Source organism: Lithobates pipiens, unplaced genomic scaffold (assembly GCF_037356315.1).
Source record: "Lithobates pipiens isolate NorthernLeopardFrog02 unplaced genomic scaffold, aLitPip1_a1.2 Scaffold_13, whole genome shotgun sequence".
Lineage (NCBI taxonomy): Eukaryota > Metazoa > Chordata > Amphibia > Anura > Ranidae > Lithobates > Lithobates pipiens.
The window spans coordinates 259,570,304-259,586,327 of record NW_027507718.1 but is presented as its reverse complement, the minus strand read 5'-3'; the positions used below and the strand labels follow the sequence as shown (position 1 = coordinate 259,586,327).

Genomic DNA, 16,024 nt, shown 5'->3' with positions numbered 1-16,024 from the left:
ATTAGACATGATCTTGGTCATCCTCTTACCCCATCTCTATCTAAACTCTGAACTCATGTTCCTTTTTTTCACTCTAATGAGCTGTGGTCTGGGTCATCCTTCACTGCTCTCCTCTTTGTTTTCCATAAGCTGCGGGGCAGGAATAACCCAGCCATGAAACTCATTGAAATAAAATAGGAGCAGGAGCTGGAGTTCAGTTAGAGATGGGTGCAGAGGACATGCAGCTCATCTCTAAACAGCATGTAAAACCTCCCCCTCTTTTGGAAATAGAATACCCATTTTATTTTTCATTTCTAAACAATAGGAATTGGAACTATATTTCAGTGGATCACTAATTACAAAGGTTGAACACCTTTAAGGAGCTCCAGTTTTCACTGAATACAATTTACAAATGCTAGAAATAGAGTAGTATATACGTTTTTACTACTAGATGGAGACGATGATTCGTTTACCAATTAGGTGGAATAACAAAAAAAAAAAGGGGTGAAGTTTAATAATACCATATAAGAACCATATAAGAAATTTAGTGTGTGCACTAGTGATGTATAATTAAATTTTTATTTGTAAGTTAATTTGAAGTTTTTGTATCTGTGCCTTATTGCTGCAACAGAATGTACTGCTTGAGTGGGAACTGTGATTGAGTAGCCCATATAATAATTAACACATTTACCCTACATTTTTCATTGGACAACCAATCAGAATAATCCTTCTGTGATATAAATCTAACTGGAAATGGTGGCTCAGCACTTCCTGAAGAGGTCATCCTTAGTAAAATGTATGTAGAATCATAGGACCGCTACTTCCAGGTCCTGTATGACATCACACATGGGCTGGGAGCGAGACTTGGAGTGCACGCAGGCTAGTGACAGGTGTAGCAGAGTGAGTTTACCCACACACACTGCATACACTGGTGTCAGTTCCATGCACCCATACATGTGAGTGTAACCATTGATTTTTACTGATCCACTGTTCTTAATAAATACTACACAATTATATTTTAAATCATGTCTCCTGCTTTGTTGTCATATGAGTGAATTACCATTCAAATGGAGTAAGATATTGAAGTCTATTGCGAGGTAATAAGTGCCTTTGAGGGAAAAAATTGAAGCTTGACCTACCTGTGAAAATGGATCAAACACCTCTGGTGAGTGTGCAACTACACTTTTGAGTATAAGTGGTGACGGCATAGATTCATTTTAAAAGAAGAGTCACTTTGAAAAACAGTGATTCTTATTTCTGATGTTGGGATAAAAGTCATATTGAACTTTTCTTATATACTTTCTTTTTGACTCTTGTTGTATTTTTATGTTATTGAGTAGAATTATTCACTTATGAAGCAATTAAGTGCTACCCTTTATATGGTTAATTATTTAAACAGCATATGTGTAGCAGAAGCAGTGTGATCTTGGTTTTTGGAACCAACTAAAGAGAGGAGAGATGGAGGCATGGAAAAATGCCAAACCATGACCATGCCACATGACATTGTCCATAAATTTTAGACATTGTTTGAGTTGCTCAGATCCTTATTAAATGTTTTTCGCTGTTTAGAATCAGGTGGGATGCAACCCTGGCCAAAGATAGAAGTGGGGTTGATTTATCTAAACTGGAGAGTGCAATTTACTTAAACTGGAGAGTTCAAAAACAGATTTTTCTGTTAAATCTTAATTGAACAAGATGAAGTTAAGCTGATTGGCTACCATGCAAAACTAGACCAGATTTTTCACTCTCTCCAGTTTTAGTAAATCAGTTCCACTGTGTTTGGTATACCGTTTTGCTTGGGTACCCAGAAAAATCTTGGGATTATAGAAAACTTCTCAACATGAATGTGCACCAGTGCAATCAGGCTGTGAGGATAGCACATAGATTTTGCTTAAAGCTGGACTATTAGGCTGGATTCACATGTATGAAAATTGGATGTGGGATTCCCCACATCCAATTCGCATGACAGGTGAATGTTCCGATAAGCCCCCCACCCGCAGACCCCCACAACCACTGGGCAAGTGTTGTGGGGATGAGGCCCTTGTCCCCATCAACACGGGGACATCCTCCCCATGTTGAGGGCATGTGGCCTGGGACAGTTCAGGAGGGGGGTGCTCTCTTGTCCCCCCTCTTTTCCTGCAGCCTGTCAGGTTGCGTGCTCAGATAAGGGTCTGGTGTGGATTTTTGGGGGAACCCAATGCCATTTTTTCTTTAAATTTGGTGTGGAGTTCACTTTAAAATACAGACCTGAAGGGTCTGGTATGGATTTTTGGGGGGAACCCCATGCCATTTTTTTATTTTGGAGCTGAGTTCCCCTTTATATCCATACCAGACCTGAAGGGACCCCCACACATTTTTTATTTTTTATTTTTCAATGACTTTCAATGACTTTTATGTGAATTGTCAGGACCGACAATTCATTAATAGCCAACACTAGCGCTAGTACTACAAATGACTTTTTTTCCTTTAGAAATGTAATTTTGCTCTCGGACTGTTCTAAACAAGGGAAACATGCACCACTTTACAGGCATACTATAGACACCCCCCAGGTATGAAATTTAAAGGAATACTATACCTTTATTGTTTCACTTTAAGCATTATTAAAATCACTGCTCCCGAAAAAAGAGATGTTTTTAAAACCTTTTTTTGCATTGATACATGTCCCCTGGGGCAGGACCCAGGTCAGCAAACACTTTGTATGACAATAAATTGCATATTAACCTTTAAAATTAGCACTTTTGATTTTTCATGTGTCCCATAGACTTTAATGGTGTTTGCGTGTTCAAACAAATTTTTTGCCTGTTCAAATGTTCTGGATGTGAACCGAACAGGGGGGTGTTTGGCTTATCCCTGCTGGAAGTTATTATTGTGGTAACTGACACATGATGGTGATTAATATCGCTGACAAAAATACTGGGGGTAATTACTGCATCACTAACACTAATTATAAGGAAAGTGCTTAATAGTCCAGGCTTTTGTACTGTGTATGTAATTTTATTAATTTATTTTGATATAGCACTGACACTAATACAGGATGTCACAAACACCAGTACAGGGGGTTATTATTGTGTCCACTGAGATCAATGCAGGGGACAGTTTGTCCTTTAATTAAATTAACTGACTCAAAGGTGCTTTCACACCTACCAGCACTTTTGCCATTTGCCACAGTTGTCTGGTGGGCACTCTAAGGTTGGCCTTATACGAAGCAATTTTTTTCACTGCAACCACGGGTTGCAGGAAAGAAAGTGGATGAATTCCCCCATCAACACAGACATTGTTGACAGGGGAATCCCTCCTGTGGTGCTATTGTGTTCTCCTGGGGGTGGGGGTCACCCTGTCAGGAGAACACAGTGATTATTATTACTAGCAATAATTGCATGTAAAATTTTGCAAGCTGGTTGTACCCAAGCTGATTGATCAACTTGGGTATATTCGGCCTGCCCATACATACAGTAGTTCGAATCTCGGACAGTTACTGCTGAACCTGCCTATGGCTGGCTTAAGCATAAGCAGTACAATCAAAAGTAAACTGCACATTTATTAAAATATGATAGTGAATAGAATAGCACATATAATACTAAGCAAGAAAAAAAAGAGGAGACATTTTGAAAACAATTTTATTAGACAAATCATTTAGACAAATTATACACAGAAAGCTCTGCCACTTGTAACGGAGGCCTCCAAAAATGTTTTCTGTATTTTTATTTTTTTAAATAGGCAACACATCAAAATAGGCCTATTTTAAATACTGTACATGTCTAACAGTTATTTCATTTTTGCTAAATTTCACTGCAACATCTGGCATGTCTCTACATAGCTTTATTATCATTTTTTTGTTTTCTTTTTTTTTTAATCCGATATGCATGAGACAAAGGATGTCGCGAGGGGAAACAAGATGTGCATGCTTTCAGACACTTGTACCCTTAGAAACGAAATGGCCTTTGCATGATTAGAATAGAAACTGATCTGCCTTACACAGTAGACAATATTTGAAGATTTAGTACAAAAGCATTGACAGTACAAGATGCACCCTGGAGAACCAGCTTCAAAAATATGTATGAAGAATATATATATTTTTATTTTTAATTTTAATTTTTTTTACAGTTTACTAAAAGCAAATTAGGAAACTTATAAAGATGAAAAATAATGTCTCCTGTTTTAGGAATAAATCATCATGTTTAACAAAACTAAAATAAACCATGTCAGACAGACGTTGTAGAGATATTAATATTTTTACAAGTAAACAGCTGCATTTAAAAGTAGACACAATCATTGCTGTCATCCGTATCATTCATTTAATGAATTAATGGAGCACGTGGAGACTTAATTAATAACATGGTGTGGTTAAGTAATCATAAATGTGCTTTAACTGACAGCAACCAATCAGATTAGCATTGTGCAAAAAGAGTAACAATTAAAAAAATTATGGTTTGCGGTGGGTACACTGATTACACTGAAATCGTATTGGGTTGGTTTTATATAATCAGATTAATGGTAAATATTTTCCGATTAACAGTGCAACCACTAAGAATTAATTTTCTAAAACAAACAACAAAAAATTGCCCCCTCACAGGTGGAGGTATTATTTATATTTGAAAGGTACAAAGCTGTTTTCCAACTTCTAATTTTTTTTGAGTGCCAAGAACATATGTTAGATCAGCTCCTGCCATTTTCTCTGTTTAATGTGTTATATAAAAATCCTATTTGGTGCCTACCTATTAAAAAATTTAGTAATTTGGCTGTTCATGTAAACCCAGTTCAAGATAGCAGGTCAATCCAAGATAACATAGGCTCATTGTTCTACATCCTTACAGCTGGTTGTATGGTAAGTGAACACCTTGAGCTCTTCAGATCACCAGTGCCTCTGTAAGTTTGTACTGCCTAAAGTTTTACCCTGACTGGCTACTCTGAATTAAAGCACACTCAATGTTATTAAGTAAGCCATTTAAGTTAAGTTCTTATATTCAGAAGCCCTTTGCAGTTCTCACATCAGAAAGTCTCATGTAAAACTACAATACGTGTTTACAATACAAAATATGAGCATCATCCCACCAGATATAGTATTAGAACTCATCCTTAAAGTGAGGTGATACAAATATCAAACAAGGTGTATGAGGTAATATCATGTCACTGACAAATATCCCTTAGCTGGGATTCTAAACATAAAAGGATAGCAAATTAAAGCCTTGCACAATTGATATTAAAAAGCATCAAGATTAATTTTAAGCATTAAACATAATAGTACATAATTAGTATATTTGACCTTACGGTTTTATACATATTCAGTTCCCCTACATTCTAATGCTGAAACAATGCTTAGAATTTTTATTTTCATTTTTTTTTTTACATAATAACAATTTGAAACAATGCAAGATTTTTGGTAGTTTTACAGAAATGTTTAAAAATCTAGCAATGCTTATGAAAAATCCTGATTGCAGAGCTATTAAGGTTCCTACTTTTGGAAGCATTAGAGTTTAATGGGTTTAAAATCTTTCCCATAACCAATTACGCTTTGAGGGGAGTCTATGATGTAAATATAAAATTTTACTCTTATGTTTAATATATTTCTTATATACCTTAACTCTAGTAGTCTTTTTTTTTTAAATAAAAATGCACTCATTAAAAAATGTTTTATTTGAATTTACATTAATACTACTAATTACTAAGCTACAATACCATGTGTGGAAGAAAAAATGTTCCCCAATAAACCTGGTGGGAAATCATTTTTTCATGGTATTTTAGACAATTAGAGAACATCAGAAAAGGTTGTAAAAAAACATCCAAATGAAGGTTGAATTAACACAAATGTAATGCCATAAAAATAGTCCAAAGGGCACAATGAGCTCTGGCCAGTTAATGAATTTTTATAATTGTCCTAATAATTATGAATAATAAATTGCTACCCATGATTTGGTGAATGTCATGCAAGCACGTACAGTTTTACAATAAAACAAATGATAGTGTTGTTGTACACTAAATCTTTAGCAATGTCAGGCACGACAGTTAGGATGATATAGGAGGATAGCACCTGGCAAAAAAAATAAAAAATTATTCAAGTTTTCAGCAGCATTTCAGCCACTGGGAGTATAAGGACCTTGGCCATTTCCATTATACAGGCAATCTCATGGCTGTTTTTTGAGCCCAAGTGATGTGACAGCCTACTATTAAATAAAATCTATTTCTCTTGCCAAAGGAAAATGGCTGGCTAAGAAGATACATGAGTTTCTAATTTATTCATCTGTGATGCAAAAATGCACAAATGACCCGTGCATTGATATTGACCATGGAAGAGTGAAATGTATAAATTGTATCAAATTATATTTTTCTTAGTTTGGCTATTACTCTCCAAAAAGTACAAAACCAAAGCAAATAATAACACCCTTCCAGTAATTCATAAAAATGTGGCTACTTAATTTAGGATACTTTCTGGAGTATCTTCCCAAATGTTGGGACATTCTGATTCCTGGTAGTGATGGAGCATTCCTGCATCCCCCTACATTCCTATTGGCCAATAAGACAGACAATTGTGTTGTGGCCGCTTTTTTTTCCAGGGCTTTTCCCCTATATTTTCACCTAGTAATTGTGCAAATAACACACTTCTGGTCCCTTAGTAATTTGACTAATTCCTCTGTCGTATCTATAATTGTCACGCCAGCTATACTTCATACATGTTTGCCTTTTGTTTCCTTTCCATAATAGATGATGGAACTAGTAGTTTGCACAATAAATATAGAGATATTTGTTCTTCCTTTTCAGCTCTCAGAATGTGAAAAGGCATTGCAATTCTGGAAAGATCAACAATTATTTTCTTTACTTGCTGAAAATGTTCTTAGCCTAAAAAAAATGTAAAAAAGTATACAGACACCACATCTAGAAATGATTACGTTGCATTATAGTCAATATTTGCTTTTGAGTTTAGGTATGCTTTAAAAATTATATTATGCAACATTAAAGAAGGAAAAGGAGAGGCTGGTATGATTACAATTAGTGTGTTTTATAGCATTTGGAAAACTCATTCCTCCTTTTCAGATGATTATTTAAACAAAACCATCTGAAAATACATTTAAATAGACTGTGTTATATGGAGCTTACCTGTGAAAGGGGCAGGTTCAATTGCCCCAAACTTGCTGTTGCACTTCACCCCCAAAGTCATATATTTGAATTTATTAAGCTTTGTTGTGACAAAACTACTTCAAAATTAGCATGTGGTCTTGGAGCTGTTGAACGGCAACTGCCACAAGAAAATATAAACTGCTTCCCCTATAAGTAAATTGCAGAGTAACAGAGTCAAATTAAGATGTAGTGAATATGTTTTGCATTGTTCTAGATTTTTGTTTTACATTGTTCTGACCCTTTTTACTGTCTTTTAGGCTTGGGCTACATGGGTAATTGCATGTCTTTACTACTGAGAGATTTAACCACGTATTGTTAATACATTGTTGATTTATCAAGTAACCAAGCAATGCTTCCCATTTGTTGATTCACTTTACATAAGAATATATTCACTCGTCCCTCTTTCAGCATCTTACAGGCCACATGTATAATATGTAACTATTTGGGTTTCAGTTTTAAAAATCAAGTATCACCTTCAGTGTCAAGAATAACACTTTTCATTGATATAATGAATTTCACCAATTAATCACATATAGAGTATAGGTGACAAACCAGTATGCTATAGGTATTTAAGGCAACCTTACTGTGTTCAGTTTGAAACACACACATTTAAAAAAATGATATATATATATATATATATATATATATATATATATATATATATATATATATATATATATATATATATATATATATATATATATATGGTACTTGTACTTTTTAAAGTTCCATACAGCCTATATATATAGCTGTATAGTAAACATAAAATGACATCTGTGATTATAAAAATTCTCTTTAAGTGGTATATTATCTAAGATGGCATTTAACATTGACAGTGGTGTTGGAGAGTAACACAGATGCCTTATAACTTTTTATACTTTTTGCTCTTTATGATACTTCCCTACTTGCATTAATACTTTATCATTATCAGTATTTTATAATTTAAAAAAGGTTAAAACACTTATGTACCCAACATACTTAGCTCTCCGCCAAATATCAGTTAAGATGCCAGCATACTACACAATTAAAAAATTGCACTAATATTTAACATTTTTTGAAAATGACAGATGATATAAAAATTACAATTTTTTATTAGAATTCTATAAGGTATATACTTCTGCTTATATAATACTTTTTTTGTATTTAGTTTATACTAAAGCTTTATTGCATGGGCCATGATGAATTACTTACACACATACATGCCTTGTGTGTGCAGTCCATGGTTATGTGCTATGCATAATGGGGAAGTGACATTGGAAAATTGGGCTCTATTTTTCCTAAGCTATGATAGAAAGTTTGCACATTCTCAAAATGGCTGCGCAATAAGGAACTGAAATGGCCAGGGACTTACTTGATTTACTAATGTTGTAATTTTGTCACATGCTGTCAATCACCAAGGATGCAGCAAGGATACCTTATGTGCTAAATCTGAAAAGCATGTGTGTGAAAAATATGCTAATATCTAGAGGTATTAAAACGTGCCCACCCATCTCCTTTGGGTGATAAAAGAATTATAGAAATAAACGTTTGCAACACTACATGGAATTTTAATGTTGCCTTTGTTTTTCCTTTAATTATTATGTATATTTATTCTTATATAAATGTTTACATTTAAATGTCTGTCACGACAAAGGGGCTGTTTTAGTAAAGGAGTTGACATTATTCACTTTGTCAAGTGAATGCTCACTGACATTAATAAGTAAGATGAAGCCGTGTTTTCTTCAACCAGCCAAACCCCTGCTAGCAAAAACAGAACCTTTGATATGTAAATCACCTCTACTCACTTAGTAAATCGGTACTCATTTAGTAAATCAGTCCCAATTAAATAAAGATTAACATTTTATATTGAATATTACTGAACCTACTTTATTTATCTGCTTATAAAATAAATAATTATTTTTGTATATTTGTGTTTGATTCTTTACTGTTTTATTCTTGCCACCTAAAAATATAGATGCAATCGGGAAACACTATATTTAGTTCAAAATATATTCCTATAATGCAAAATCCTTAAAAATAATTATAAATGGAGCATTAATTAAGAATTGTGGGGCTATACATTGCTCAGACATGTGTGCATGTATACAGTATATACCTGAAGGAGCTTGCAGCCATGAAGGAGCTTGAAGCTATGCACCCAAAGCAGACAGTGCATGTAATACTCAGTCAAAGGGAATTCATAGTGGTTTTGTTTATAATTTCTGTATTTACATTTAAAAAATATTTTTCTTTTTCTTTATTCAGGTAAATATGAAATATTGCTAGGGATGTTTTTTTACATTGTTAGCCATAATGTGGTGCTCTAGGCTACTTTTCATATCTGATAGGTTTTTCATATGCGCTCCGATGAAAATCCATGTGTCTCCAGACTTTCTAGTTTAGATGGGGCCTTATAGATCAGAGATTGAGAAAGAGTCTAAAGTCTAACTGCTCTTTGTTCACAAAACCCATAGCGCTCTGTGAATTCTATATCACGTGAGCACCCTGTATTGAATGTCTAATATGAATATTTTATATAAATAGTAAAGAAAAGAAACTTTAGTTTAAAAACTTTTAAACAAGAAAAAATGATCCAAAACCATTATCATTTCCCTTTAAATAAAATGATTTTAAATGTATTTGTTTGTAAGTTCACTCATTTATTATACTATTATACAACTGAACAATATGTTGCTACATATGAATTTCAGTTATTGTTTCCTGACACTTAACTTGTGAGCTACATACCAGGGATTTACCATCAATGTGTATATGTATGTGTATATATTCTTCTCTGTATGTGTGTGTGTGTGCGTTTGCTAGGTTGCGCAAGCAAGTGAACATTAATTTGCCCCAAGAGAAAACAATCACTGCTCAAGACAGTATTAGGTCAGGCTAAATAAATGTGGCCCAAAGTGTAAAAGGTTTCCCTAACAACCTTCTCATACTCAAACACTGTCAAAAATACATTTCCACTATTTAAACCTCTGCCTGAAAATTTAAAGCAAAAATGTACACACAGACCATACCTGCAACTGGAGCCTCCAAATCATCTTACAGCGTACCTAAAGTAATTCTAATTCTCCAAGTGATAGAGCTCTGGGCCTGAACACTGCATTACAGGAGGCAGGGGGCATGTCACTCGTTCTCCATACTAGGAAGAACCAGGATTTTGAGGAGGCTCTGACAGGAGGTATAGAATAAAGTTAAGATCAGACACTGATTGCGTGTTAGTTTGTTTAGATTTAATGTCAGTAAAGGGACACTTCAAGCTGCAAGACTGAAGAGAAGAAGGCGAAGGAAACTATAGCATAGCAATGCATCACAAAACAGCAAAAAATTTGCTCACATTTTGTCATGCAAAGGTAAACATGTTACCCAAAACTACTAGTACTAGTAGTACCATTGATGATTTAGGGGGTTTCCTCAACAGTCTAAAGCTCCCTGTTTCCACTGGGGTTTTATTGGGTTCAAGCACATACCCTGGTTTTGCTCTGTTCTATTAAGGCATTTCAATTGTAATTTGATTATCAGTTTCTGAAAAAAAGAAAGACAAAAAAAAACAAGCAACAGAAAAAAATAGAATAACTTTGACCGATTTCCTCCATAGTTTGCCGTACAGAGATATGATCTGTTAATAAGTCTGAAAGTATGCTATTAAGTAATTTTATGATGTTATAAAAGAATAATGTCCATTATTTAGGTTCTGACTCAATCCACAATGCATAAGAACATGTATGCATACACTTTCTAGCATACATACATTCATACACATACAAGTATATAATGTGATGGACGTTTGTACCAAAAATATGCTGTACATTAAAAAGAAAAAACATAATGGTAATGGACTATTTTACAAATGCACTGCTACAGTGCAAAATATGTTTAAATGTATTCTTTACTGGCATAGTAATGGCTTGTTGTAGTCCTACAAAATTGCATTATTTTATCTTTCGGCCTGAATAGGTTGTTTTTTTGTTCTATACTGCAGGGGTTAGCCTTTGGTCCATAGTTAAAGGACACAGCAGCAGCAGAGTACATAGGAGAATCAGTAAACAATGCAAACAATTTCAGTTATTGCAGATGTATGTGTCAAACCAATGGAGAATCATAATACTTTAACATTCCAAACAGAAGAATAATACAAAAAAAATAACAATAAGTGAGCCAGTGAAGTGAATTTAGAATTTCTAAAACACATTTACAGACAAAGGATCAAGGAAGAATAAAGTGAGGAGTCAAAAATTGTTATTAATAATTTGGATATAAAAAAATACATCCATGTTAGTCTCATAATTTTACAGATGCTCCTGGCAAAGAGAGTCCCAGAACAAAACAATGATGAGGGCTCCCTAAGGCTCATATAGAGGTACCTCGGTCAGGATCGTTGCCAAGATTGAGCCCAAGAGAGGGAGTTGGCTGGTATGGAATAGATGACATAGTTTTAATTGGACTTCGGAAAAATCCACCATTGGGTGCCCTGTGCCTGAAGGGACCAGTTCGGTGCTCAGGTACATTGCCAAAAGAGAAACCAGAAGCAGCTTTCGTTGACAAGGTACGGCTAAGTGTCTGTATCTGCTCTGGTATAAAGGTTGTAGTGGTTATATGAGTGTTCCTGAAATCACTTATTTGCTCCAGAGTTTGCCGCGTTGGCAACGTGTCGATGTCTAGCGGAGTTAAATCAACTGATGAAGAGGAAAACTGTTTATGAGGGCTTTCATCATCAGTGCACAGGCTGTTTACACGTCGGTGGAGATGTTCCAGGTCAATTTCTTTGTCATCCTGGTAAAAAGAGAAAGAGAGGGAAATGCACAGTATTCAATAGGAACCTTAAAACATATCATGCTGGGCCTAATCAGACACAAATCTGTAAGTAATTTTATCATGTACACAAATCCACAGTGAAACGCCTAACCCTATTTGCCACGTGCATTGTGTGATGCAGGTACATTTCAGCTGTGCTGATACTGAGCAAAGGGTTCAATCAACCTTACAGCCAACCCACCTTCTTGAGCATATGCCCACTGTGGGTTGTTGTTACAATGTGAATAGATGTTGACAAAGGCACCCCTGTGCAAAGATACTCCCACTTACTATAGTGTTTTATGGGCAGTGTCAGTGCCACCTAATGTATACCAAACAGACCTGGCTTCAGCATTTGCTAAAGGTCTATGTACCAAAGTCAAGAATCTGTATTGGTTAAAGAGCCCACAGGTTTACCAGAAAACAATTACAATTATTGTTCATTACTCCTGACATTCTAATAAGCTGATGGGCTTCATGGATACCCATGTTGAGTCATCGCAAGGTCCAGATGCCTTTTTGGAGAGGATATACAAGTTACAGCTTTCAGAATCATTTTTATGAGGAATAACTCTATTTAAAGTTCTTTCACTGTAGAAAATATTTGATTCAATTAATATGGAACATGGCAAACAGCTGAGGACTGTGGCTAAGCAGTTGTGAACAAAAGAGTATATAAAATGCATTAAGCTATTACTCTTATTTTTAATTGTTAAATTGTAATTTAACGCAAATGAACACACATCATTTTGCAAACACAACAGGTCTTCTCTTTGTCCACAACAACCAATCATAATTCAACAGCTATTGTTTATGTACTGGTTACAAAATCAAATTCTTTCTCAGAGGCGACCATCATCTATTAATAAGCAGGCAACACCAACCCAGAAATCCAGAAAAAGATCCCAAAACATAAGCTGGCCTAAATCTGGTTGGTTTAGGAGGAATCAGCTGAATTTTGTATGTCTATTCCCATTCCTGAGAAGTTGATCTATTCATTAACTTCTCAGGAATGGAAATGTTGAAAAAATTTCAGCTCAATCAGAACCGCAGCCAGTGTATTAGAGGGGGGGGGGGGGGTGAGTCTCCCCACTGTCATACAAAAATTGCACAGTGGGTAGGATTCCCCCATCTACTTTGAATTTGTGGATGGGGCAAATGGTTCAGTTTCGTGAGTGGATAGGAGAATTGGTTTAGCCGGGTGAAAAAAAAAAATGTATGGGCAGCCTTAGACTTGGTCATTAACTTGACCATTAACAGCTGTATTTGCTATAAGCTTTTGTCCTTCAATAATGATGCTGTGGAATTCATGTGCTAAATAAAGAAGGGCTGTTTACTGATCTTATTGATGCTATTTTTTCTTTAATCCTCCCATAATGTGCAAATAAACAACCAACAAACAACAACAACAACATTTCCTACTTTACTAAATCAAAGCCCTCTGAATACCATAAACTCAAATTTGTCTGAACAGGATTTAAGAAGTTCTTGAACACAAGAGCATGGACAATACGTGTACATATAGCTACGAAGTATGAAATAGTATGCAATAGTTTATTATTTAAAAAGGTATGAAATAATAAGCAGTTTAATATTTAAAAGAGATAAACATTGCATTCTCAAAGCTGAATGCATTTATAAAAAAAAAAAAATAGAAACTAGATATAAATTTTATAGGAACATGTAATAGGCCTAAGTAACAAATACTGAATTTATGCACAGCAATGTGCAGAGGGTTATTTTCCATTTAGTCCATAGTCATTCCCTTAGATGTCTTTGCTGTACTTTCCAAATTTGTGCGTTTATTATCCTATTTTCAGATTGTAATAGATGTCACTGAAATTCCATTTTGTATCTTTAACTATGAGGCACATAATCTTACCTCTGTTGTCAGATGCTTTTACAGGTATGAATCTATTTGACAAGCTTACACAATGCTGCATGCTTTATTTTCATGGAATTACAAATAAAGCAAAATGAGGTGGAAACAGTATGAGTTTGCTCAAAAACAAATAAAATAACAAGCTACACAAGAATTGGATGTACTACAATACTTGCTGATGTGTAAAAACATATGCCATTCAATGCATATTTATAAAATAGATGACACACATTTTAATAATGATGAATACTTGAAAAGCTATGCTGGAGAGCTATGTAAACTGCAGCTGCATTTAGTTTTGTGTTTTTAAAGAAAATAGAATTATGATTATTGAAAGATGTGTAAACATGACTACCAGAAATGAAATTGTTGCTTGTTATTTTTTTAATTTATAATAATGCTAATTTTATAAAATTATACAAAGTAAAAATAATTGAATGCATCTGCTTTTCAAAATTTGAAGAAAATTGCTACATTATATTCCATCCTGTTTGAAACAATGATTATGTAGATAATGTTCTATTCTATTAGCCTGTTTTTTTTTGTAAACAGAATAGACTTTTTTTGTAAATTATTTTAAGCCTTCAACAAAGACACAAAAAATATATGCCTTCACAATTAAATTATTATATAGGTTATTGTAATAACATTTCTATCATAATCTGAGCTAAATTGTAAAAGGTCAATTAAAGAAAGAGGTTAAACCATTTGCTGATTGCCCCATAGCAGATTTACTGCTTCCGGTGCGGCCAAGGTGTGCAGAATCCTGTACAGGGGCGTATACAGGGGGGACCAACTCCGTCTCCAAGACAGAGCGCTCCCTGGGAAATGACAGAGCCACGGTTGGGACAACTCACAGCCATTACAAATTGGCACTGGACTCTCTGCTCCCTGTACCTCCTCCAGCAGTTTTCTAGCCTCTCTCCTGCAGACTGCTGCTGCTTGAGTGGACGTGATCCTCATGGTTTCTGCTGCTTGACTGGTCGGGATGGGATGTGCCTGACCCCCGAGATTGCACCCTCCTGGAAGAGGGAGGTGTGAGCAGCTGAGCAGAGGGATTGAGAGAATGGGCCTTCCTGAAGGTAAAAAAATCATCTAGCAGTATATTGTGGATTAGTTTACAGGCACCTCTATGCTAAGTCTGCAGCTTAGCATAGAGGTGCTGTTAGCTGACAAATGTGATTGCATCATCTGTTCATTAAGCACAGTGAGAAATTGGGCTCATTAAAGCATTGTGACTGCCCCCTGGTGTGTGCCCTTCCAATCCTCCAGTGTATGCCCTCCTGACCCCCTGATGTGTGCCCTCTTGACCTTCCCTGGTGTGTCCTTCTGCCCTCCCAGCCCCCTGGTGTCTGCCCTACTGATCCCCCCGTGAATGCCCTCCTGACCCCTGAAGTGTGTCATTATGACCTCCCCAGTGTTTGCCCTCCCAGCCCCCTGGTTTGTGCCCCTCTGACCCCCCCCCAGTGTGTGCCATTCTGACCCCCCAGGTGACACCTAGTCCTTTGCTACATACTATTGACCTCTGTACACTGTATGATATGTTAAATTCAGTTCTGTAAGCAACACCTTATTTTCGGGCAGTGCCCCTGCTGAGACTAGACTCTGGATCCGCCCCTGATTCTCTCTCTCTCTCTCTCTCTCTGTATATATATATATATATATATATATATATATATATATATATATATATATATATATGTGATTCTACACTTCCGGGTAGGTGGAGCGCAAAAACGTCGCCGGTGCGTCACTTCTGCTGTGATTTATCACAGCAGAAGCTGATCAGTGAGTGCCAGGCAACAAATGTCCACTGGTCAGGAAGACACATAGGATGGAGCTCTGTATGGAGCAAACAGAGCAAAAGCTCTGTTTTCAAGTGATTCTTTACTATAGACAATTGTCCAATATCTCAATATGTCATCTCCGAGTTGCTATGATTGCTTTTATGAAGATCTGGTCAATAATATGTGATTGTTATGCTTATTTACTATGTATTTACTCATATTGCTATGTCATGTTATAAAACATGTCTTGTTACATTGACTCTTCTTTTAGTTATGCTAGATCTACTTGATTTAAAGTCCCAAACCCTATTTTTCTTTACTATAGATAGGCATGGAGCTGTGTGATCCCACACACCTCATTTAATGTCCCAAACTCCCACTTTTTGTTTCAGGAAATAATGTAATGGCATTAGTTCTCAATATGTCCTTCATTTTATGCTGCATTTTTTAGATACAGTGTAGAGGCAGACCCAGTAAT

At 35.6% G+C, this 16,024-nt stretch overlaps 1 protein-coding gene across 1 annotated transcript in view; it reads right to left on the bottom strand.

Moving 5' to 3' along the window:
• Nucleotides 1-7,794: 7,794 nt before the first annotated feature.
• GRID2 (glutamate ionotropic receptor delta type subunit 2) overlaps nt 7,795-16,024 on the bottom strand; it is a 1,483,303-nt gene continuing 1,475,073 nt past the window's right edge. Inside the window, exon 16 of the mRNA XM_077476559.1 lies at nt 7,795-11,856. Within this exon, the coding sequence (XP_077332685.1) occupies nt 11,434-11,856 (423 nt within the window). The 3' untranslated portion in view covers nt 7,795-11,433. The remainder of the gene's footprint in view (nt 11,857-16,024) is intronic.